The sequence below is a fragment of the Phasianus colchicus genome, chromosome 16 (genome assembly GCF_987193195.1).
Source record: "Phasianus colchicus chromosome 16, bPhaCol1.hap1.1, whole genome shotgun sequence".
In the NCBI taxonomy this organism is placed as follows: domain Eukaryota; kingdom Metazoa; phylum Chordata; class Aves; order Galliformes; family Phasianidae; genus Phasianus; species Phasianus colchicus.
Window position 1 is genome coordinate 14696393 of NC_143451.1, and position 25954 is coordinate 14722346.

The following is a 25954-nucleotide window of genomic DNA, read 5'->3' on the forward strand; positions in this document are numbered from 1 at the left end:
CTGCACTGACTGTCCTCTTGAAATGGCACTTCTGTGTGAAGGTGCTTCTCGCCATCAAACTTCCAGTGCAGGACTAGCTGGGACGACAGATAGAAATGAAAACTAACTTGTGATCTCACAAATGGCACAATAAATCAGGAGGAAATTTACAGAAACCGCTGGAGTTGCAACACAGTGAATCATCGGGCCCCACGTCCCGGATGTGCTGCACCACGCTCAGCAACCTGCGGACAAAGTTGCTGCTGTCCCCAATGCTGGGAATGAGCACCTGCTGCTTTATTTTCCAGTCTGAATCAGCGTTTTCTCCTCATTTCATTTTCTGCAGATGGATGCGTTTTCTCCCCTCATGATCATGAGTAAAGGATGCTATTAAAAACTGTGCTAACTCAGAATTAACTGCAGGAGAGGTTGTGACTTGGTGCACCCCTCCTGGGCTCTCTCTCATCCCCCTGTGCTGCTGGTTTGGGTAGCATGGCAGTGTGGCTCCTCGGAACACAGGCGGATGGGACAGTGATAATGTCCCTTGTGGCACTGGAGCAGTGCAGGGGTCCATTGCTGGATGGATCCAGGACAACTATTTCTATGGGGTATTCTTGCCGATCTTTCTACCCAACACAGCTTTATTATCCAAAGAGCAGGCTTCCTGGGGGGAAATGAAAAGAAAAAAGCCTCTCTCCCCAATGAGGCCATTTGGGGACATTCTCTGCCGAAGAGTTCCCACATAATCCCCAATCAGACATGGCTTTTTTCCCTTCTCTGCTCAGTTCTTCATCTTTCAGGAGACGCCTTGGACTTTGTGATGAAAGCCTGCCTCATCCCGTCAAGGGATTCAGTTCAGCCTGTTTTGCAGCCCGACTGATGTTTATATCTATTAATTGTTTTTGCTCTCATTTTCTGATTTCCTACTGATATTACAGAAAGCCCTGAAGAAAACAATCTTTGATGCAGAATAACATATTTCAAAAGGCAACTTCCCACCTCCAATGTTTGGGGATAATTAGAAGACTGAGTCTAAATGGCAAAGCTGCTGATCAATGTGTTTTCCTTCTGCTATCTAAAAATGTTTGTTTTTCTCCATATGTCAGACAGACATCCCAAACCCATGACAGAGGTGCTCCCTGTACGATCTGAGCTCTGGTACACGTGCCCTGCCAACTTCTATTTTAAGCAATATGAAGTTTTTAGCATCTCCTGTGACAATCCCTCCCACTGTTTCCGTATTGCTTTGTCTTCTGCATGCATCAGCAAGCAAGAACAGGTTAACCCATGCATTTCCCAAGGCAAATTTCTACAGATGGTCCAAATAGGTTAAAAGAACTGCAGTGAGGTCATGAGATCACAGGAGGAGTTGAGATGAATCCTGGAACTGGAGGTTCCTTGAACTGCCTGGTCCCGTGGCTCCAGATGGGGCTACACATTGATCATGGGACGTGGCTGTATCTAAACCAATGAAGGTTTTCAACATTCAATAAAGGCAGAGCTGGGAACATAGTGGAAAAAGCCTTCTGAGTCACAATATATGGCCAACTCATATTCAGGACAGATGGTGTTTTCTAAAAGTAGCTCCTTACTCCTAGAATTACTCTTCTTCCTTCCTGTGGCATATCGTCCTCATTCATTGCTGCTCCTGCCCACAAACTTCTCCTTTTCAGCATATTTCTTGTGGTAATTTTAACGATCTTTAAGCAAATAAATTTGAAGGGCAACTGTAAGCAACCCTCTCTCCCTGTCTTTATCTTCCTAATTTCACGCTCCTCTCTGGAAACGTCCAGCCCTAATTGTGGATAACATACAATGTTTAGTTATTTTGGAAAGTGCTTTTTGTCTTCATATAGGAGCTACAATTGGAAGTGCAGTTCACCTTGCTTTTTGTTCAGCTGAATGTCACGTTCCCTATTTGAGTTTTTCCTTCGTTTCCTTCAGGAAATAGATTGGGAAAAAAAAAACCAACCCAATTTCTGCTGTTCTCTTCTCCTTCACCTTTCACAAAACACCGCAGCCCATTTCAGGCATCTGCCATCGGGTTCTGTCCCTGCTGACAAATTCCTCCTGGTTTTGTGCCAGTGTGAAAATCAAGAGAGATTCAGATTTTGCCCAGCACATTGAATAGGAACCGTGCATCAGCTCAACTCAAACATAGACACCTTATGGGGTATAGCTGAATGCCATTAAATGCCTCAGAGGTCCCGATCCATGTCAGCCTCCCAGTGCTGTGAGAGGACTCTTGTATTCCTCAGTCATAGTCTGAACATTAGATCTTCTGCTACTTAAGCCATATTTTCTTTCAGTTTGGAAGAGGCGACTTTCCGCTGGCACCAGGTTCATTAAACTGTACGTCCATAACAGTATTCCAAAGTGTTGCTCATTAAATCTTGGGAAGCAGATAACCTTTCCTCATGTAAGCTGGGGAGGATGAAAGCACTTGCAAACGTCTTCCTTACAGAAGGAAAGCTAGGCTGAGAAACAGAGGCTTTCTTTCTGCTCCACATGGGATGCTCTGCTAACAGTTGCAACCAACACAGCCCTGTGTTCTTCCTGGATGTACTGATGATAACCCTGGCATGCTTTAACACCCATCCCTCTCTTCAGATAATAACTCGTGTTCCCACTGTGCCTGGAGGTCTCACCACTGCCCATCACCCTGGTTCCAACATTTGTTTCAGAAATAAAATCAGAGATACAAATGCTGAATTTTGCACTACTGACAATGAGGAATTTTATTTTGTCAGTGTTTAGTTTTTAACTCCATGTTGTTACAAAATTAAAGACATCCCAGCTCTCAAGATATGGTGCTCTTATTTGAGGAACAGCAGAACTACAGATGTAATCATTAGTTTTTTTGCTTGAGAGGGAGAGGGAAATAGTAAGATCATTATTATTGATACTGCAAAGGAGAAAGTGGAAGAAGTGGAAAAAGTCCTGCCTTCAGATTACACGTGATGTGTGTCTGTGTTCCAAGTGGGACTGCAGCACCAACCTGCCTGCAGTTTAAGCCATTTAACCAAAGCCCTGAACACAGACTTGCAGCCGATGTGTTGGTAGCAGCACTCAGGCACAGACCAACAGTCCATGAGCAGCACTTATTGTTCACACTGATGCCCAAGATAAATCTCTTTGCCCACAGCAGACTCCTCATCTGATTTATTTCTCTGTATGGAAGGGGACCTACCCAGGGCTCCGACTTGGGACAGTCGTTGCAAGGACATCCAGTTATCAGTTCATGGTGTTAGTTTGATTAAACGACAGCTGTGATGAAAGGCCCCACCATCAGTGTGTCCTCCGCTCTTTTCTGTGGCTGTGAACACACTTAGAGCTGCACGGAGACCAACCCTTGTCTGAATGCAAAGCTGAACTCAGCATGAGCCTTTTCAGCTTTTGCCATGAAGTGCTGTACACTGTGAGGTCTGGCAATGTGCTTTTTCAGTCACAGGAAACGCCACGCTGCCACACAACCAGCTCTAACAAACACACATCCAAATGAAAGCACACCATAGGTGGGACGATAAATATAACTGCACCCAATTTTGCTTTTGCACTCGTCTTCTAAAGAGCTAAAATGAGATTTTTAATATACTTATTATGAATACGTACATCTGCTCTGCCATTTTTGCATAATGAGCACATTCCTGATACTTAAAGAATCAGCTTCCTCTCTCTCTAGGAGATAGGCAAAATGAGGCATGCTGTTATTCACAGATTTATTTATTCATTCTTCATTTTTTGCTTGAAACACACTGGGCAATCCATCTTGTTCCCAGGAAAACCCCGGGGGATATGGAGAAGGCTCAGCATTCAGCTCTCATCTCAATTATCACAAATCTCATTCCATAAATTTGAATATGTTGCAGAGGAAAGAGAAAATGCAACTCTCCATTGCACATTTCCCAGAAGAGAAAGGAGAAAAAAAAAGAAAAAAAAAAATGTCTGGGGACATTTGCCTTGAGAAATACATGGAGGAGGTTTCCATTCTTCCCCCAGGTCCGTGCTGAAGGAAGATGAGAGCTCCTGCAGGTGACCTGTGGGAGTAGATGGGATTTGTGAGCTGGGCGATCACTGTGATCCTCTCAATGGCTTCATTTACAGCAAAAACCAGACACCCATCTGCACCTGGGAGCAGAGCAGTGACCAGAGTGGGGATGGGCTTTCATAAATATGCAGTAACCTGACAGCTGGGTTGGTCCTCTTTGCAGGCTATGCAGAATTGGTCATACGGTCCATATTTTTCTCTCTCCATTTCTTAGCCTCCCTGCTTGGTAGGGAACATTTGTTTTCAGGTGTTGCAAAACCGAGCCCCATGCACATAGCTGAGGCATCACTGTTTAATCAGGAAGCACAAATAGAACCGCAGGTCAGAGGACATGCAGGTACAGCCAGTAAGCCCTTTTAATTTTTAACATCCGTGTTTGGAGGGCGGTTAGCAGCCACTCGGCCCCCAGCAGCTGCTCTGGGCTGGATTCAAACAACCTGAAACCATTGGGAAAGTGTCCATTAACTTCAGATTAGGTCCTGTGATGGGAAAATACTGGTTATATCTGCTGAGCGAGGAGGCTTTGTGCAATGGCTGTTATTGCCTATTCAAGAGGTAATTAAATCTACTGTGGGAGAGCAGAACTTGCACATCAGAACAAATATTTTTTCCTGTGGAAACATTCAAGCACCCAAGCCATGACACAGCTTTCCTAACCTCATCTCGGCTTCTTCAGAGAGAAGTTTCCATCAGCTTCCTGCAGACAGCCCAGCACTTAGCAGCTGCAGAGAGCCTTAAGGGCAGTGAGGAAGCAGGAAGGCTCTGCTGGTTGAATGCTTTCTTAATGCTGTCACATCCCTTGCCAACACAGGGAAGGAAAAGGTAAAATAGCCACCATGAAAGAACCACCTCCTCCAAACACTTTTGCACTGAAGCAAACCACTCATTGAAGTGCAACTTCCAGGGCAGCAACATGAAGGCAATTTGTTGCAAAGATCAATGAGGCATCGTCTTCAGCTGTGCAGGTACAAACAGTGCAGCAGATGTCCTCAGATGGACAGGTGCACAATGGTGGTGGACAGTGAGGGTGAAGCACTTGGAGGGCTCATTATGGGGCTGCTAACAGCCTCCTACAGATGGCTACTGGATGTGTTGCAAAGGGAGGGCTCTGTAGAGATGAACATCATAAAGAAACTCACTGCAAACAGCCAGGTCCACATGCTGCTGTTAGCATTTTTAGGAAGCTGCTATTTCACTGCAAAGATTGGACTATAGATGCTTCAATTTATAAATAATTGAATTCGGAGTTTATTCAGGCCACGAAAGCACCCTTTACAAATGGAAATCTAGTGCGATTCAGTGGAGCAAGCAGTTAACAATCTAGAGAATAGATAAATGATAAGAATAAAATATATGATCTTGTATCCAAGAAACCTGTGAGGAAGTCAGAGATTGTTCATCTGCCAGTGGGGCAGCCAGAAGGGCCCAGGCCTAAGGTCTGTGAAACTCACTGACTCCACTGGTTAGGGAGAAGTTGCTTAAAAAGAAGCAAAAAGAATTTTAATTGGATCTGGAAAAAGATGTGAACCTCACTCAGTGGTCCAACAGGAAAAGCCTTTTATCTCCACTATTTATAAAGTGCTGCCTGTGGCAAAGAGTCCCTGTGCTACTCCAAAAGGTGGCACAAATAGGAACAGGGGAAGAAAAAGGGAGGAGATGCTGGAAGGAAAGCCACTTGCAGCTCTAGGTTGGCTCAGTTCTCTGCTCAGAAGAGTCTTTATCCCTGGTTTCCAAAGCTCAGCCTGAGATCAGAACATGGAGTGGTGCTCCTGGCCTATGTTTCAGCAGCTGCATGGAGGGGTTGTGCATCATCTTGCCTTTGTCATTTTTTAAGATATTTTTACCCCCACTTGGGCTTACGCAGCTGCATTGCTTCCATCGTGCTGACAGCTTTAACTTTCATTTGTCATTTAGCTGGGCGTGAGGGCTCAGAATATGCACGGGGATTGCAGTTCTTGTGTAATTGATGGCACCTGTGCAGGCAGCCAGGTGCTGCAGTGTGTGCTGTGGGCACAGAGCTCTGCACACCCGGCCACCACCGCCGGCTGCGTTGGTACAGCACCAGGAGTTGGAGGGAGGAGATTTTAAATTGTCTGTCTTTCGGGTAGGATCTATCTTAAGTCACCCTGGGATGTATTTTGAAGTTATGTCAGGGTCAGCTAACGCACGTAGGTGGTTTTGTACATATGTCTATCAATCAGCAAGCTCTTTTCCAGAAGAGGTGGCAGAAGAATTTATGTAGGGAACCTAATGTCATTCATTACAATGGCCAAGGCATGACATGACCCAGATTCCCACATTCATAGAAGCGGGGAGTGCTTTGATCTGACACCTCCAATTGTGAGATGCTCTGCTTTAGCTCAAGCTGCCAATTCCATCTGCAAGCTGTTGGGTTCAGGCCCAGGTCTGAGCAGGATTCAAGGCATGACACATGCTGCTTCTGACAAGGGATGGAGACTGTCGTGTGTGAAGTTCATTTGAATGAGTGGAGCTGATCTCCCAGCACGTAAGCCTTCATGCAGGGCACTGATACAAATGCAGACATTCCCCCAGCATGTTCCAAATCCCCTTCCTTCCTCATGCCAACTACATCAAAGCTGCAGAAACAGAAACCCTTGGAAAGTATTTAATATCTCGAAAAAGATGGAGCAGCTGATGGCATGCATTCCAGCATCTCTTGAACAGTCTCTGGACAAACTTTTACTCTGACCTTGCATCAGAGGAAAGGGTACTGCTGTGCTGAATCAATAACCTCCCTGTTTGCTTATGCTTCATTTGTTGACCAGGACCAGGGCTGGCCTCTTCAGACTTTTTATGCCTTTGGACCCACCAAAGCCATTCGCTTATCATTTTTTTTCCAGGCAGTCCCCACAAGCACTGGATGACTACTTTCCTGATGCAAATGGAGAAGCCAGCAGATAACTGAGTCTGATGTGGTCACAGCCTGAGTCCTGCTGGAAGTGACCAATGAATCACACAGGCTCAGTGTGAAAAGTATTCTCAGGAAGATCTTGCTTCTAACTGGTAATAACTTGAAATTCTGTGTGACAACCTGTCCCAGGAAACTCAACATTTTCCTCAGACACTCAATTTACATCTCAAAAAGAATTTTCCTTCAGTGTATTCATTTCTCCTTGTTGAGCCACAAATATTTCAGGGAACAATCGCTGGCAGATAGTCCACAGGAACAACTGATATCTGAACTCATTCTGGAAAATTATTTTTGCAGTTTTCCATTCAGCACCAGAAAAAACCTCACTCTATCAGGATGCACGTCATCAAGGCTCTGGTGTGGACCCAACTCCAAGCAAGGACCACAGACGCCTTGGCACAGGGAAAGCCTGCAGGTGGAGGTTGTGGGCAGGGGATGCTGTGCTGCTGCGTGCACCAGGGTACAGCATGGGCTGCCCAGGGAGGTGTTCCAGAAAAGGGCACATGTGGGGACGTGGTTAGGGGGCACGGTGGGGATGGGCAGGGGTTGGGTTTGGAGATCATAGGGGTCTTTTCCAACCTTAACAATTCTATGATTCTCGAGCAGATCCTGGGGCACCGTGCAGCCCCGCCAGCAGGGAGCACAGCGTCCTTCAGACACTCCTCCCTCTGTGCCCACAGAAGAGTTCATTTTGAGTTCAGTGCCCCAAGGCACCATTCGGGCTGAATTCCCACATTCCCTCCTCCTGTGCAACGCTTCACAATATTGCTTATGCTGCAATCTCCTTCAGGCTTGTAGCTTCTATATACACTGTAGGCTCTGCCCGCTGCTGCTGATCACAACAGCGATACCTAATTCAAACAATGAGAGCTTTTTTTAATTTGTGTGAATTTCCTTTGATGTTTAAGTGACATAAAACCAGCAAAACAAAACAAGGCTCTCATCTGAATCACTCAGGAGAATACAGTAAGCTGTTCGAGGCTGCCAGATGCAGTTGTAATTAGGTGCTTGCAGAAGTATATTATCTATTTTATCTGTTATTTACTGTGCATACTATATTTATTGTGCTGAACGCTCCTGACAGATGACTGCAGATTTCTCTATCTGTGATTGTCTGGATGCTGTTGCTACACTGTTTTTGAGAGTCGGAGACAAACCAATTGGATTCTGACATTTATTTATCTCCTTAGAGCAAATCTTTTTGTCTGAGAGATATGTAGGACTCCTAAAGAGATGTTACACTGCCTCGTGCTAATCCTCCTTAGCTCCCGGATTACTGACCTAATGCACAGTGACAGCCCTTTGGGAGCACCGCGCTGAGCTGCTGCACGGCGTGCAGAAGTGCTCTGCTCCATGAGACCCCACTGCTATGGGCTGTCCTCATGCAAGGGGCCCTCAAACCATACCGAGGTGTAAGGCTTGTTTAATTAATCACCCCTTCCACACGGCAGTGCCCTGTGGGTCAGCCCCAAATCCTCAGCTCCCTCTGCTCTGCAAAGGGCAGGAGCTCAGCTGCTGCCACTTAGTGTATAAGCACCTTGACCTGTATTTTGGGTTTGCACTGCTCAGCTGTGGTTAATTTACCCCAGTTTATCATCTGAGGCCCTGGAGAAGGGAAATGGCTCCCCAGCTTCTTAGCTAACACCTTCTAAGGTGTTTGCAAGTCTCATCCTAAAGAGAAGCCCCTCTGTTAGCTTTTCTTTAAGTATATACGAAATATACGTAGAGAGCTATGTAAGAACAGAGGTAATCCAAGATTGCTGCTTGCAAGAAAAAAAATTTATAGGATTACAACCAGTTGTAACATAGAGCCTGCAAAGGGAGCCTGCTGAAGTGAAGGAAAGAAACTGGAGACCCAGTGGGCCTGCCTACAGTAAGGTAGAAATAAGCAACCTTCAGTTAATTATTCTACATAAACACTGCTCGTTTGGCTTATAGAAATTCAGACATAGCAGTGAGTTTATGTCTCTGAGTTCCTATCTTCTGCTGACTCTCTAGCCTGCTCTCTCCTGCCAGGAGCTCCTGACCTACAGCTCAGCTTCTCCAGAATGAAAATGTCCGCTGTCTCAGAGGCTGCCAAGCACTGCTTTCCAAAAGTACACCAGGTTTGCACCGACCCCAGGAGCAGAAAGCAGAACTGCACCCGTAGGAGGCGCTTTTATTATCCTTGCCTCATAATCTCACAGTAAGGAAAAGCTGCACCTGCAGGAAAACTGCAGCCAGGCACTGCAGGGTGAGTAAGGGAGAGAATTTGAGATTTTGCTGAAGAAGGAAGAGAGTAAGGACACGCAGGCAGTCCTCTGTAACCCCTCGGATGAAGGATACAAACAAATAAGCATCACCCACCTCACCTTCTTACCATCCTGTATTTTGCATCTTTTGGCTAAGGGAGAGGGGATGGCAGTGTAAGTGCTGTGTTACAGAGCATCCTCAGACCGCAGCTGGATCTCAGGAAGTGTAAAACGCCACGGGGTAACACAGCAATTTTCCAAGTGCATGGACAGCTGCAGTGTCTGAGCTGCTCTGTCTTTCTTGCATACCATGTTTGTGAGGGTCATGGGAATTGGAAATGGGGAGTAAAACACTAACAAAGACATTTTTTAGTGATGATATATCAACTTCAGAAGCGAATAAGACCGTATGGCTGGTTTTTTTGTTCATGGTGCTGACTGCTGGGTTACACTGCAATGCCCACCTGCTTGGCTGTCTGGCTACAAGCTTTTAAAATGTATGTTTACAAACCCTTGAGAAGGGAGACATAAAATGAAAGAAATGACAGCTGTGAATGATGACTGTGATGAATACTGTCATAATAAATCCTGTCCTCTGCCCAAAGGAGCAGTGAGGGACTCCTCCTGTACCACGCCGTGTTTTTACATGTCAGATACACCTCTCCTACAATTTACTGCTAGCTTTGGGCCTGAAAGTCTCAACACACGTTACGTGAGTTCAGCTGTGCATGATTCAAGACTATTTGCCTGAAAATACTGCATGTATTGATAATTTAGGTTGAGATTTCCAGGCCTGTTCTAGGGCTTCTGCTCCCCACGCCAGAGGAAGTGATGCATAAAAACCCTCTGGGAATGTGTCTTTTTGAGGTGCTGCTGCACAGCCTGCTTTTACAGCTATAATTGCAAGAGGAAAGGATGCTGAAATGATAGTCAAAAAAAATGCTTTCCTATGAAAGATTAATTACTTTTACCACTGTGGTCCTTAGCAGAGTTGTAACATACATTAGCTGCCAATTCCCCGCTTCAGCCCAACCTGCTGTTGCTACAAAAGGGGATGACAGTTTAAACAACTACTTCTGGATAATTTGGCTGAGGAAAAGCTGTGCTCTGTACGAGATTTGCAATGACAAATGAATTCATCTACACATGATGGCTACACGTTTTGCCATATCTTTATTGCACTTTTACCACGTTGCAAACAATTCCACAAAAATGCTGCAAAAGTAAGCCTAGAGCTGCTGAAAACAGCTTTTTACCCATATATGTATATATTTACACAAAACTATCAAAAGCAAAGTTGAAAAGTAGCAGCTCAGCTATGATAGTCTAGAAAGATAAGAGCTGCCACCTCCTTAAGGATAAATAGTACAACTTGTCATTTTACATCACTTTGTAAAACCAACATTCAAGTATTCCTGTCAATGCACAATTAGTGAAATTCCCTTCTGGTAATCACTGTATTTATTATTATTATTATTAATATTATTTTTTGCCTTTAAAAGTTTGTAATGCCTTAACCCTTTAAATGCTGAATAGCTGGAAATAAAGAAAGTGTTCAATTTAAATAAGATACAGTGGATTAGAGCACTTAAAGGGTTAACACAAAATCCTAGTGGACTGTCACCACAAAGAAAGTGTGAGTCACAAAACTATGCTGTCCCTCTTCGTTAAATTTGGTAGGTAGGGTCCGGGGGTTCATAGATATACCATATATAAATACAAAATATTAAGTAAAGGCCTCCTTGCTATACAAAAAGGACAGGAGGTGTTTTGCTATCAGACCACTGTCTGTCGATTTGAGTATTTTCTCAACCTTTTCGTAATCTCTTCTCGGGAACTAATGAAAAGCATCACGTTAGACGTATTTTTCTTAATGAGCTAATCCTTTGCAGAGTCTACACTTCACCTACTCTGGGAACAATTATATCTCATTTCTGAATTCACTGAATTCACAAAGTGGCATACCAGTCTTTTGCAAGACTTTTTTTTTCCTTTTTGAATCTTCTTTACTTGGCTGATAAAAACGTAGTCTTGCGATTTCACTACCTCTCGGTTGCAACAGTGTTAACATCAGTGTTAAAGTCATTTTCAACCACATTGTCATAACCATCCTTTTCTATACAGTCACTAACAGCCTTGAGGACAATCCGCAGCCGCCTGTCCATCGCCTCCAAGTGAGGTTGGTAGAGAATGGGAGCGATTTTATCTTTTAGCAAAGATTCCTTCATCAGGAGACTGAGTTTGTATTCCTCCTTGGCTAACAACTGTAATCGCAGATAGGTAGACTTCCTTATTCTAAGAGGAAAAGGAAAAAAAAAAATCTGTATCAATGTTTTCATCGCTGTTGATCTCAACGAGGGTAAAAGGCTTGTAGTCACAGAGGTGATAGCAAACAAATGTCATTATGTGATCTGAAATGCTAAGAACCAAGCAGTGTCATATTCCAAACGTGTGCTTCCATTTTCACCTGGCTGGTGATCTTTGGGAGCCTGCAGAGAAGGAGCTGTCATGCAAAATGAAGCTCTAGATATCACTCATCCTCAAAACTCCTGGCCATGGGAATTGAGGAACACACCTTTGAGAAACACTCAAGCTGAGGGAGGAGTTCACCCTTAGTTTCAGTTGTGCCTTAATAAAGCCATATTTTAGCAGAGCCTCTCACAACAGCTCAGAGCCACGCTCCTGCTGGCAGATCTTAATTCAGTAAAGCACTTCAGCGTGTCAGTGCCAATGCTCAGGGACAGCTCAGGTCAGGCTCACCAGGCAGGATCACAGCATCCCCTGTCTCCATGGTTTGCAGAGGAAGACACACTCGAATATTTCAGTCCTACTAGCTGAAAAATCTGTACAAAATGGAGGATGACTACAAAGATGAAACATACCTGCAGCACTGGTTTAAAGGCACCAATATGGAAAGTTCATCGTGGGAGTATTTTCCAAACCTATTTAAAGGTAAGAAGAAGAATGTGACAAATGCTGCTTTAAAGACTCACTTGCACAACTCTTTTCATTTCAGGAAATGCAAGTATAAAATTCACAGCTGTATATGTTCTGCTTAACTGGACTGGCACTGAGAAAATCTGGACTCCAAGTTCAGCCACTTATTCTGAACAAATGACACAGTTCTGGCAGGTTTCAGTTTTTCTTTTCTGAAACAGGGATGCAAATATTTATTTTGTACTCTTCTCTATTAAGCTGCTCTCCTTATAAACTATGAGGTATGGACAAGGAAAACCTGTTTCTGGGCAGCAAATAGCATGCAAGAATTTGGTTCTGCTTTGGGGCTTCTAATACTGCCTTATTATACCAGTAATTGCTAATAATTCATAAATTACAGGATGCAAAAATTGTCTCATAATGGCTACTATGAAGTAAATAGTTTGTCCAAAGATTGTTCAAAAGATTATTAAAGGTACTTACCCTCTTCCATTATCTAAGTGGATAATAAATGTTTCATTTCCAAATTTTTCAAAGGTTTCGTAGTGATGTCGATCCATGTTACCTATGGTAAAAAAAGACCATTCTTGTCAAGGCTTAGCTTTACAGGGGGAAATGGACTCTTGAAATAGGGATGTTAATCCATATGGCTTCACTAATGCATTTGATCCACAACCAAACACCCTGTTTTTTTTCTTGGTTAAGAACTTCTTTCCAGATTTCTGGCTGCCAGGAAAGCCAAAAAAAAAGTTACAGCTCTAATAGATGGAGCAGGATGCTCCTGGTACTGCTTTGCGCATCCACGGCAGATGGACACGTGATCTCCATTTTAAGGTCAACGTGTAGAGCACTAGTGCCAAACTGGAGTTTTATCTGCATAGTGGGGATCCTGAATCACTTCTAGATGCTGCATATGGCTCCTGAGCTGTGATTTGGCCTCTCCTGCTGCAGTCTATTGCAGAGATCTCACTGGTGGAAATGGCAGAGGCTATGTCCTTGCTCACTTGTCTTCAAGGACCAAGTGTGTCTGTTGACACCTTGCAGTTATACTGGTGCAGCAGGTCAGGTTACATTTACAAATGTCTCAGTGTTAACCTCTGAGTAGGCTTGGCATAGGCCACTGTTAAATTCTTGTTAATAATTAATTTATTGTGAGCAGGCTAGCTAACCAGAAAAAAAACCTTCCTGATACATACCACAGTTGTCTTTGTGACAAATCAATACTTCTCCATCCCCCAGTCCCAACCTCCAAGTCTGTAGAGCAAGCAGCAGGGGATATTACTGCAGGATGAAAGCAACGTGCCAAAACCGAGCAGTCTTTGCAAGGGTGTGCAGGAGCTCTACATAACTGTGCTAAGTCGCTCACTACAGCAAATTGTGAAGCCCCTGGCAGCTTTGAAGGAGACTGGCATGACCTGCATTTATCACTGTGCACTCCTGAACATCTTTGTTCCTTTAATCTGCACTGATGGGAATACATAACCATGTAAATGTGCATTTTCTCATAATCATCTAGAATGGCATATACTGTAAATGCAGCTTCAACCGTGCTTTAGCAAATTGCTGAGCTACGCAGAGCAGTGTAGAAAGAAGTGGTTCTTATTCTAATTAAATGTTGCATTTAATTTTTGAAAGAGATGAAACATACCCATTAGAAAATCAAAAACTGTCATATCCATTATATCCAGAATTCTGGTCCCACTGTCATACGGGGGTGTTTGTTTAACCTCTTCACAATAATCTGGATCAACTTCCCATCTGGAAAAGCCAATATTTCAATATTTTATGTGACATGCAAAGCTTACCGAGTATTAAAAAACAAATTGTTGTTTTGTAAGGATTTACTTGTATTCAACTGAGGGCAGGAGCACGAGGAGGCAGCAGATTCCTCAGGCTGCTTTCAGTATTGCAAGCAACCAATAAAGATTGTGACTGATGAAAAAGGAAGAAAATCACAGGACTGAAAACTGTGTGGTTAACAGGTTCAGGATTTAGAAGACCAGCTGCATCATCAGTCATATGGTGAAAACATTGGGGACTTGTTTAAGGCTGCTGATAGCAATGAATCTTTCTTTTCCTGATAGGACATAATACAGGTCCCATCACATCCTGTCAAAAGCCACTGCACATATCTATCCCACAGGGAGACCACGACACTGAAGGTCAGGACTGTATTTCAGGTTCAGGACTGTAGTCCAGAGCTCCTTGAAATTGCAAGTATTCCCCTCCTAGGAGCTGGAGCTACTGAAGAAATGTTCTCCTACACCACAGCACATCGGGTGAGATAGAGAAAGCACTGCTGAATCTTCCTCTTGGCATTTGCTGCAGGTGAACTTTGCTCAGTACTACTCACTCTGCTTTCTTGCGCTTGTGGTAGGAACGCCTCCAAGGGTTTCTCCAGGTTTTCCTTTTAGCTAAGGACAAATCAGGAAGGAAAGCAGCTAAAGACCCTTCAATCTGATCTGGTTTTCCACACAGGGCATGCTCGGTTGAGCAGTAGTAGGAGCATTCGCCATAGAAGCAGATGTTGTTGGCTGACAAATAAAGCAAAACAGTTTTAAAACCTACACTTAAATTAGTTTTCAAGAATTCACAAAAACACTGCTGTATGTGAAAAAACTTAAGCAGAAGTAAAGCTCTGACCCAGAACCCGCTGTTACCATGCATAGCTCTCTTCCACTGAAACCACTAGAAAGACTGATTTATTTTAGTGGCTGGGATCACGCCCTATGCTGAGCTGTGACTGTTTCCATGCTATTTATATTCCAAAACCACAAAATATATGGTTTTTTTCTTCCTTCCAGCCCCAGACTGATATGTCCTCTTGCATACATGTGTTGCCCTGTGCTAACTGGGGTGGCTGGAGGCCCAAGTCCTGCAGCTGAGCAATGACCAAAATTAAGCCACCTTCTAAAATCTTGACTTAAGTTTTAAAGAACACAAAAGAACATTTTGTCCATTGACTTGCTGGGATGAGAACTGACAGTTTTACTGAGGAGAGCTACGTAGCGTGCAGACTCATGTGGGGGTGCGTGGAGAAGGTGAAAATAGCACAGATGTAAATCTTTCAGCACGCATCCCAAACAGAAATGTTCTCCTCCACAAGTCACATTACCCCAGCAACCACAGACTAAGGACCTGCAGCACGTTTTGGAGTGTGTGTTACCTTAAAACTTCCCCAAAGCTGCCACCACACTTTCTGTAGCAAGAGGAACCATCCACCTCTTTTCAAGAACCCCTTCCCTTCCCACAGGACAATGACCAAGAAGGAGAACATGATGTTGAGCTTGCTGGTGTGCCACAACTCTTCCTAAAATTACTGCATGCACATAAGATGTCATTAGAGGGAGATTGTGCCCTTCTCTTATGGCAGCACACAAATGCAAGTGTCATTTTGCTTCCTAATTCCTTCTAAACTCAAATATTTCTTCAGAACTACTCTCTTTGCAGAAGGAGTAAACAGGTGTAAATGAGGCAGGGGGGCTGGTGTATGGATGGGGGTTGGCTTCTGCCTGCTGCATGTGGCTCAGAAAGGCAGGCTGGCACACTGGCACCGCAGCACACCCATCAATGGATGGATGTCTGTCCCTCCCAGCCCACAGATGTGTGCAAACCCAGCCCAGGGCTGGCAAGGCACACAGGATTTGAGGCACTGCTGGTGCGATACAAGGGAGATAAAGAGCAAAGAGGGCAAGGAGCAATGTGGGCCCCATGGCACAGGGATAAGAGGAAGAACAGAGAAATGATGTGGGGCTGCAGCTGGGGGAGGAGTGGGAGGAGGTGGAGCAGCAATAAGGTCTCATTATGGCTTTGATTGCATTAATTAGCTGTATTGCATAGGCCTGACTGCTAACCCTGGAATTACCTCATATAATCAGACTAAATGGCTCATGATTTACTACTTGACAGTTTCAGTCAGGGTTTCCTTTGCAGCCTCTATCGATGTTCATCAATTTGTCCATTGATGGACAAATCCCTCTGTTTGGGATTTGTGCTGGGCACACACTTCTCAAATCCCTCTGTTGAGAACAGCTCTAAGGGCTGCCCACGTGTCTGTCCTCAGGCACAACTCCTGCCCAGCGTGTTCATGATCTCACCTTAAAGCCCGATTCACTCCAGAAAATGACTGAAAGAGAAGTACTTGGGAGAAGAGAAAATGAAGATCAGAAAGGCAGAGGGGAGCGCAGTGCTGGCTGCATGCTGACCCCGTGTCCCTCAGATCAGTCCTGCTTCTCCTCCCTGTGCCAAAAAGCCGAACCCCTCAGGTCCTCGTACAACAGCCGCTCCAGAACCATCTCAGTGGCCCTCACTCGTTCTCTTAGCCTAAAGTCAAGTACAAAGTCAACATCTGAAGAAACCCAATGTGATGCAAGCTGCGGGCTCACGGCCCTGCAGCCTGCAATCGCTCAAGGGTTCCCTTTCCACAAGGGCTTTTGCAGCACGGCCCTGATATACTTATCCCTGGGCTAATGCAGGTGCATCGGCTGCCTTTGATCATTCTGGCAAAACCAGGAGGGCTTCATGCCTCCCTGCAAACCTCTTAGGATGAAAGTGCAGAGCTGTGGAGCACCTGCGGGCAGCACGGCGTGCAGCAGCGGGTCTGCGGATGGGAGGAGCGGGCGGGTGGTTAGGGAGGCTGGGATATGTTCAGCCAGCAAAGAACGGGGAAAAACATCTGTGGTTCATACCTTGAAAAGAAGTGATTGCAGACAAAGTGTTTCAAGGGGCTCCGGGCTGCCACAAGGGATGGTTTACAAGAAATCACATACAGATGCTGTGCCTGCTGCAGGCTAGCACAGAAGAATCAGGAGGTACAAAGAGATGCCTGATTTCCTGGTGCCTGCTGACACGGTGGGAAGGCAGGGCTCTCCCCAGCTGCACCAGAGCCAGTGTCTGCATGGAATCGAAGCTGCGGTGCGCTCCTGTTTGGTTCGGCTGTGTCAGCATCACCTGCTGCTCTGTGCAGGGAAGGAACTTGCTCCTATTTATCTAGATCACCAGAGACGATTTATCTCCCAGGGGCTGGGTGACCTGACTTCCCAGCTGGCAGCAGGAGGCCGGCACTCAGTTATCTGCTGCTGCAAGGGTTCTGCAGCAAGAAAAAGGCACACAGAGATGCCCCTCCTGCGCTATCGCAGCCTCTGCTGCACGCTATGCAAATCTGACCTTTCAAAAAAAGGAATTATAATAAACACAGCATTTTGCACAGCAGGGAAGATATATACTGTGTTTAATAGTTTGCTTCGGAATTTAACTTGGGGAACAATGAAACCCTGCTTGGTATTGTCAACGCAAGCAACTGGGACTAACCATCTGACAGTAATCACACACTGGAACGCAGATAAATCTCAGGAAGGCTTGGGGGCTATCTCCACTGTCACGCTGCTGCTGCTGAGGGGTGACACAGCTGGCACATGGGCTGCTCTGCTCCTGCCATGCTCCTCCAGCTATTGACTTTCCCACAGAGCCCAATGCTGCAACAGGAGCGCAGCCGCGGCAGGATGCAGCCTGTCATTAGGGCAGCAAGCATGAGGTAAAGGCATAATGCCTTTTCTGACAGCTGGTGTTCTCTCAGACATACAGCACTCACTCTGCGTCACTTCTGTCTGATTTCTGGGCATAGTGGAGGTGACAGGATGCTGGATCTCAAGTGATTATTAACGAGATTAACTTTTTTGATGGATATAGAAGAGACATGCTGAAATGTCTATCCTGGTCCTTACATACAGAGAGTGAGATGAAGCAGCCTAAATTATCTGGGGAAATACACTCATTTTAAAGGCTTCTTAAAAATGTAGAAATAAAGAGGTACCAAAGATAGACACTGCTCTCATTTAGGGTTTCAAGGTGCAGCAGCAAGCTTCTTGGAAGCCTAAGTAGGTGACCCACATTCTGCAGGGCATGCTGAGTGGGAAATTCCAGCCAGAGACACAAACCCAGCACTTCAACAGGAGTCCCACAGGAGCAGGACATCGCCTTTGGAAGGCAGTGAGAGCCCCAAAGAGCAGCAGCAGCAGGAGCAGCCGCCAGGGCTGCATGCAGCATTGGCAGCAGCAGCACTGCCAAAGCAGAAAGGGATGTTTACATACACAGAAATGTTCAAATACTTTGAATTTGTAACATGTAAACCCCTTCTTCATTAAAAACAAACAAACCCTGTTTCCCTCAAAGCACAGTGGAAGCAAGTGAATATCGAGCAGTATTGCAAATGTCTGACTTCCATTATCTGAGCATGGATGGACACAATTCATATTGAAATCCAACAAAAATCACCACATTCAGTGATCAAACCTGAACTAATTATGACAGTGGTCATAAAGAAGCAGCGTGTCTGTGTACTCATCTGCACATTTTCTGTGCATCACCCTGGTAGCTGAACCATAACTCTTCTTGGGAAGAAAAAGAACAAGTGGAGATACCTTGAAGCAAATTGCTTGGCAGAGCAATTCTTTCACTGAGATTTGCATGACTCTTAATAGAGGACATTTAGCAAGCCTGTGCAATTTGAGTACTGGAAAGAGCCCTGAATATTTACCGATGCAATGCATGAAAAGATCTTTCATTTACCTGCTCAAAATAATAGCTAATTCAGAATAGCTATTGTTTGCTGAGAGGAAAAAAAAAAAAAAACAGAATCCCTTGGAATTGGTTAATAAGAAGAAAAACACAGTGCTTACTAGCTGTGCAACATTGATTTCTTTAAGCTGCTGCCTCAATTACTTCCAAAACGAAGGCTGACATCATTAATATGTCTCTTTTTTCCTAGCAAATTACCATTCATTTGTAAGAGTAGCAGGGCTACTGCAGTCTGCCCTACTGCAAAGGATGTAAAATTAATTTAAATAATTACTGACCTAATTCCATTTCTCATGTTCAGTCCAAACTGCCTGGAAGAGCACTTTTCTGCAATCTGCTTTCTCTCCAAATGCAGCCTAATGCAATGCCTGACCCCAGCCCTGCCTGCTCGCAGGGAAGGACAGACGGACACCACCTGCCTGAGCTGCCTGGAAGGAACAGATCTCCATTTCCACTTCTGCTGGAACAAGTGTGGAAATTCAGGAAGGTCCCTCCTAACATACCCCTAACAAACACCGTGTATTGGTCAGCAGTCACAATGCTCATAATGAATCCCTGAAGGGTTTTCACTGCAGATGATGGTCTCCCAGCCCAAGGGGAAGAGTTCTATATATAATGACAACATATATAACAACTACATTCAGTGCTTGTTGTGTGGATAGGGACACACTGCTGGCAGAAGCAATACAACCCTATGAGCAGCCATTGTCAGCAGACACAGCTGGGGAGGGGGATGCAGAGACACCAGGCAGTCCCAGAGGGGCCTATGGCTGTGTGCAGACTGATTCTTGCAAGTATCCATGTAGCACTACACAACCGATTGCTTAATTTAGGACTTTTATCACTTTTTCAATAGGCATTAATTAATGTCTGCCTTTTAAGGTCAGTATGAAATACAAGATGGAGGCTGGGCATATGTTAATAAGACTCCTACTAATTAAATAGGAGCTTTGGAAGGAAGAGCTCTGACAAGGATCCAACATGATTTGCACATAGTATATTGATTCTGAAAATGTAAAATTGAAAAGAAAAAATAATTGCTTAAGCGTTTTATTCTCCAGAAAAGTCTGATTCATAGTTCATCAAATATTTTAATTGAATTTATCGAAAGCCTCCAAATAAATTTGAATAAAGGATTATGCTTGGATCACCCTTTAGCTGTCTGGAATTTTGCAGTGACAAGATCCTTATCTTCATCCAACAGCAGCTTTCACTCTGCACTGCTGGGCTGCAGCTGCTGCAGCTGCTCCATAGACAAGCATGGCTTTGGAATTCTCAGAAAGCACTCAAGTTCACCCCTAAGCCTCGGTATATAACCCAGGAAGGCTAAAAAGCAAGCAAGCCTACTAATCCTCGTCTCACTGGCTAAAATGTAAGTAAAACATCTTATATTTCAAGTGAGCCAAAATATCTTGTGTGCACAAACAGCTGCAAGATTTTTTGGTCATCTTTCATGGGTAATTATTTGCTTGAAAACAAATCAAGCAAAAAAAAAAAAAAAAGATATATATATATATATATGATATATATATACACATGTAGACAGAGAGAGATAGAAGGAAAGGAGTGAGAGAAGTGCCTGGCTGGGCATGCAGTGTGCCTGCAGACCACGTTTGTGAACACCATCAGTCATATGGGCACAACTGGGCCACGTATAACATGGGGAAGGTGAAACATCTCATAATTGTGTAATGTATTGCACAAGTGTAGTTACTGGAATAAATAACAGTCTGCTCAACCATATCCTGCAGAGCCAAATATAAATATTAAGCTAAAAATAACAGCCACAATAATGACTTTATTGGTGCTCACAACAGTGTGATAAACACTTTAACTGAGAACGCTGTGCAGAGCAGGCTCTGCTTCCCAGCTAGCTGCTGTAACACACTGCTGCCATGGGAGAATCTGTGCTGAAGGCTCTGGGTGTTGCTTTCAGGGATCCGGGCTAAGCAGCTGCTGGCCAGGCACAGCAAGTGAAGGAGAGAGCCCTGGAGATTCCTACTCCAGATTTCCTGTTACACAAGTCACAGCCCAAGTTCAGGAATGCACATTTGCACACAGCTGAACTAATAGGAGCTAAGCTCTGTGGACACAGCTACAGGTTTCACACCAGGCATTTCCCTGTATATTCTTTCTCCACAAACATACTTAAGCATGTATTTTTGTGCCTTAATTCAGAGCCTTAACCTCAACATTTCAACACCCCAGAGGATCCTTTTGACTGTCTTTACCTATTTTTGTGTATTCTGGGAGCAGGATGGACTTCTACCATCTGTTTGTACAGCTCTCACTCTGTGGAGCTCTGTCCTTGGCTAGGGCCATCGGATGTTGTGAAAGAGAGAAGAATATTACAAATGACTCCTGGGCCAGTCCTCAAAGCAGGTTCAAGGGCTGGGACCAATTCAGATCAGTTTTACTCTAGACTCTGTGCAGCAGTGAATGCGAGCTGGAAGCAGGATACATTACACATCTGCTTGATTTTGTTTCAGGCTCCTCTTGTAATAAAAATTGAGGTATGTGACTCTGAGAAAAGGAGGTTTGGTCCTCCAGTAAAAAACAAGAAATAAATGCATACGACCACCAAAAGTGACAGCTCACACAGCACTAGAAAAAAAAGGTCTAAATAACTAATAGGCTGAGTAATAAGCTTTTGGGTAAACTGAGAGAAACAGAAGAAATTGCTTCAGAAATTGCTCTGCGTAAAACATTTGTTCAGTACATTGCTTTTGTGAAAATAAAAGCTTGTCTCTGTGGATAATTTGTCAAGGGGAAAGGCACTCAATTCAAAACAATAAAGTCTTCTTTGTATGCAGTGTCTCCACATTTATATTTATTCAAAGGTCTAGAAGACAGTTCTATTAGAAATATCTGAGCAATTAAGCAATCTGCACATCGTTCCCTTAAGTACGTGTTCAACGGGATAGAAAGAACACAGTGCTGTTTCCAAGGCTACCTGGGGAGATGAAAAATGTCCTCCACAGCTTCTTGTCACGAGTCACATCTCGTATCTCCCTCGTCATGTTAACCAGCCTGCCTGCAACCGGTGGGACACGACGGAAGTCCAGGATCCTGGAGAAAAGGAGAAGAGGCAGTCTGTGTAAAGGATTACAACACAACGATGGTGATAGGTTTCAGGAAGGTTCATTACACTCTGAAGGCACATTAATCTGGGGCCTTTAGGGAGTGAAAAGCCCGTCAACTTTAAACTGGATCATCCTTCTGATAATATCCTACAAAACACATCGTGAATATTATCAGCTCTGACTCGCCCACATAGTGCAGAGCAGACACAGAGCAGTGTGGAGACATGCTGTCCCATGAAAAAAAAACAGTGACATAAAATTCCAGAAAGAGGCAGGAGGAACTTGGTGTTCACCTGGTGCCAATTCAGGGTTGTCACAACACGTGTTTGCTCACCGATGTTTTAGTGACCGGAGGAATGGGATTCCAGCCTCTGTCTTCCATGAACACCATCTAATAAACCTAAAAACTAGTCTTTGTTTGTTTGTTTGTTTGTTTGTTTTCTGGACAGTCTTAGTATTCGTTTCATTTATTTCCTTCTGCTCCTCCCTGTTTCAGTACCCTCATACCAATATAAACAACCTCCCTGAAACTAAACATTTTCCCACAGGCAAAGGCTGGAGAAACAGCCTTTCTCAAGCACAAACTCCCCAGCTTTAGCAGATCATTAAAAACTCCCTATGAAGCAGCGCCATTAGACACAGTAAAAGAGCAAAGTCTCCATACAAAGCCTCCCCACAGGTGGGATTTTTATGTCCACTCTACTGATAAGATTTTCTACACTGGGTAGCAAGTGCTTTTTCTGCTTAGCATGTGGATGTTTAGCATTACTCCCTGCAGGAACTCCATTAATGCCTTTTCCTACAGCACCATCTGCTTAAAATGGCAATATAACATATAAAACAGAGGGGATCAGCACTAAGGTCAACATTGAAATACAGAAGACCCTTTAAGGATGACACCAAGATGGCTCTTAATGGCCAATCTACTCTGTGCCACCCACAGACGTGTTCCCTCATCCTGACCATCAAACCAGAAGGCATCAATACTCCATGCACCTCTAAACAATTCATGGCCCAAAGCTTCAAACTTTTGCAAGGTCTTTCTTGGCACTGCAGACTGTGAAAGAAGCCTCAGTTCTAACTCAGGCCTGTGAAATGAAATGCTTTGTAGCCCTTTTGTTAGTAATTCATTAATAATTAATTCTTGCTCCTAATGTGGGCTGGCTGAGACTGTCCTCAGTCCATTTCCAACACAGCCCGCACTATTTCTGCTCGGAGGACATTTTCAGCTAACAGTGAGATGACCATCAGTGTCCTCCACCCTAAATACCCTCCTGACCTGGGACAGCCCTAGCTTCTGGCTGTGACTCCTGGTCTGCTTTTCTACGGCAGTTACTCTTCTTTGAACACTCAGGAGATTCCCCATGCCTCACTTGGGTTTGTCCATCCTGGAGCTGATTGGGGTGAGCCAGATTCCTGTTGTGCGTATGCCACCTCTTCCCAGGAGATGGCTCCTCCCCACAAGCACTTGCAGATCACAAAGAAAATTAATTTCTCAGCCTCCTTTTGAGAGCATTTCTGTTTCTTTTTGAGAATTACTTACTGCTCAGTTTCTCACTCCTGGAGCAAGTCACATTTCCTGATTATTAATCTATCATTTCATCACCTTCCGTTTCTTCTATTCATGGCTTTTGCCCACTTTTGTTCCATTCTCCCCCTTTTTAAAAGTAATTCAGTTACAGAGCTGGGCAAGTGCATGAACTTATCACAATATTTCCACTTTTTCTTTTAATGCAAATCCATGTTACTTGCCTGTCCAAATGAAACGCTGCAATTTCTGCATTATGTCTTTCATAGTCTGAGAAATAAAAAAAATCAGGTGGGGTTTCTTGTTCTCTGGTTTGCCTGCAAAGAAAAACAAGGAAAGTGTTTTAATGAAGGGTTAGCCTTCCTAAGGAGCAGTACTCAGACATCAGTGTGTTGTTCAAGGGTTCAGTATTGTTTGCTTGATGGAAGGCCTTTAAATACTTCATGTGTGCATTATTTGTCATGTAGCCTTCATTTCAAGTTCTGTTTTAAATTACTGTAACAAAAAATAGGATTCCAAGACTCGTGCATGCAGGCTGCTGTCACCAAGCTCCTCCACTCAAGGCTCTCGCTCTATTTAACAAGATCTATTTTATCACTCTCAAACATTTCATTAGTGATAGCAGCGAAGACAATGCCATTTCATTACATTATCATTAACTGTAATTATGAAATTTCCAAAAGTAATAACATTTTTCTTTCATCTTTGGGAGCCGTGCAGCTCCTATCTAAAATATGACTCTGCCTTCGTATTTCTTGGAGCCAAAAGTGACATGTTTTTCTCATTTCAGAAGAAATGGGATCATTGCAGTTTGACGGCCACGACACATGTCATGTTTCAAAGAACATTAACAAGCCCGTGTTCCAGAGAAGATGCAGAATTTGTTGTTTCTTCAGCATGAGAAACAATAAAAAATGTCATTCTGATGGAAAGAGAAAGGCTAAAGATTGAACGCTGAACTCCATGGCAAACAGAAAGCTCTGTGTGACAGGAGCAAACCTGCCTTATTTTAGGCAATTTCCAGCCCTGATGGCTTTTGGATGGAGAGCAACTCAGGCAGCTGACCAATGCAATGTCAGAGCCCCACCAAAATCTGCACCATATTCTATTTGAAGTCTTAAACATGAAATATGGACTGCAGAGCTTTTCTGTAGAACATCTGCAAGGGAGGACAGTTCCCTAGAAGAGGAAAGCATAATTTTCCCAAGCTCTTTCTCATTCTGTGCTGTCCCAGGTGGCCAGCTGACAGCTGATCCATCACCTGTGCTACACAGCAGCCATTCAAACACATCTCACTTCCACAAAGACCATGGTATCCCTGCTCACGGCAGAGCACTGGAACCAGATGACCTTGAAGCCTTCCAACGCAAGCCACAATATGATTCTATGATTCCACGATAAGTGCTGAACTATTGCCATCACAGAAAGAACATCAAGGTATTTGATGGGTCCGGTACAACAGGAGGTCAGAGGGGCAGGAGGTCAGAAAATAAAAAATAATATTGTGGTTTGTCTTCACCGTACATGGAAAGGAAAAGGATAGCACCCACAAGGAGGAAAACAGAGAGTCCAAAACCACACACAGTGTGCTGTGTAAGGAACACAAAAGCTAGGAGAGCAACCTTGCTGGGTATATTCCCCTCAGAAATGAAGAAATGAGCCTTGAACATAAATGCAAAGAAAAAGGCTATGATATTTCTGTCAGGCAGAAGATTATGAGTCTGTATATAACTTTCCCTCCCTTCCAGATTTTAAAACAGTCGATTTCTTCAACAAATGAAAGAAAAAAAGACTTATCCCAAGCCTTTGCAAACTTTACACATATCAGCACAGCTGATAAGCAGCAGAAAATATTACTAATTAGCTAATCAATGCCATCTGCCTTTTATCTCCAAAAGGCTTTAAACAAATCACGGCTGTTCCTTTACAAGAAAATCTTGCTCTGGAAAATGAGACTTAAAGAAAGGGTTGATCTGAATCTTGCAAGCACAGCTCTCCCACCGCCCCACGTCGGCTCCCGACACGCAGGGCAGCAGCACATCACCGCCGGGATGCTCTGGTCTCTCTCATTTCATTTTTCTCTCTGTTCCCTGCCACCCCTGGCAATGGTTGGGGATATTATTCGTTTTCAAGTAAGTATGGCTCTCCTGCAGGCTTCGGCTTGTTTGTAAATATTTCTCTCCTGTCATAATGTATTATTGAATGGTGGCATGGGTGCACCCTCCTAGAAAATCATGAACTTGATTATCCCTAAAACTTGTAAAAATGGATACCAAATTGGCAGTGCAATTCAAACAATGGAAATATTGTATTTTTTAAGGCTGACTAAAGATCATGAAACAAACCTGTATGTTTCTTCAGTGCTTCAGGTGTTTCACTCTTATCATCCATAGATGAACATTCTTCAGCCACAGTCATCAGGGCTGTGCCCACAGGCATGGCGCCCACTTTGCTGTTTCTGGGCAGTGCTGGGTACTTCTGAATGCAGACTAGCAGGAGTGTTTATCAAAAACAGCTCTGCAGAACTAAGCTGTACGAGGCTCAAAAGTGAAACTCTCTGAAATAACATTGAAAAATCCCTTCGCAGAACAGGATCCAATATTCCACTTAAAAGAAAGGGAATCTTTATCTTTGGATCTG

General features: G+C 44.1%; 1 protein-coding gene across 2 annotated transcripts in view; it reads right to left on the reverse strand.

Annotated features, from left to right (window-relative positions):
• Window positions 1-10344: 10344 nt before the first annotated feature.
• Window positions 10345-25954, reverse strand: part of FAM20C (FAM20C golgi associated secretory pathway kinase) — a 55552-nt gene continuing 39942 nt past the window's right edge. For both annotated transcript variants that reach the window (XM_090151190.1, XM_090151191.1), the window contains 7 exons: window positions 23539-23631; window positions 21657-21772; window positions 14481-14661; window positions 13776-13885; window positions 12611-12692; window positions 12073-12132; window positions 10345-11485 (listed from right to left, as the gene is read on the reverse strand). In XM_090151190.1, the coding sequence (XP_090007316.1) occupies window positions 11233-11485; window positions 12073-12132; window positions 12611-12692; window positions 13776-13885; window positions 14481-14661; window positions 21657-21772; window positions 23539-23631 (895 nt within the window). In that variant the 3' untranslated portion in view covers window positions 10345-11232. The remainder of the gene's footprint in view (window positions 11486-12072; window positions 12133-12610; window positions 12693-13775; window positions 13886-14480; window positions 14662-21656; window positions 21773-23538; window positions 23632-25954) is intronic.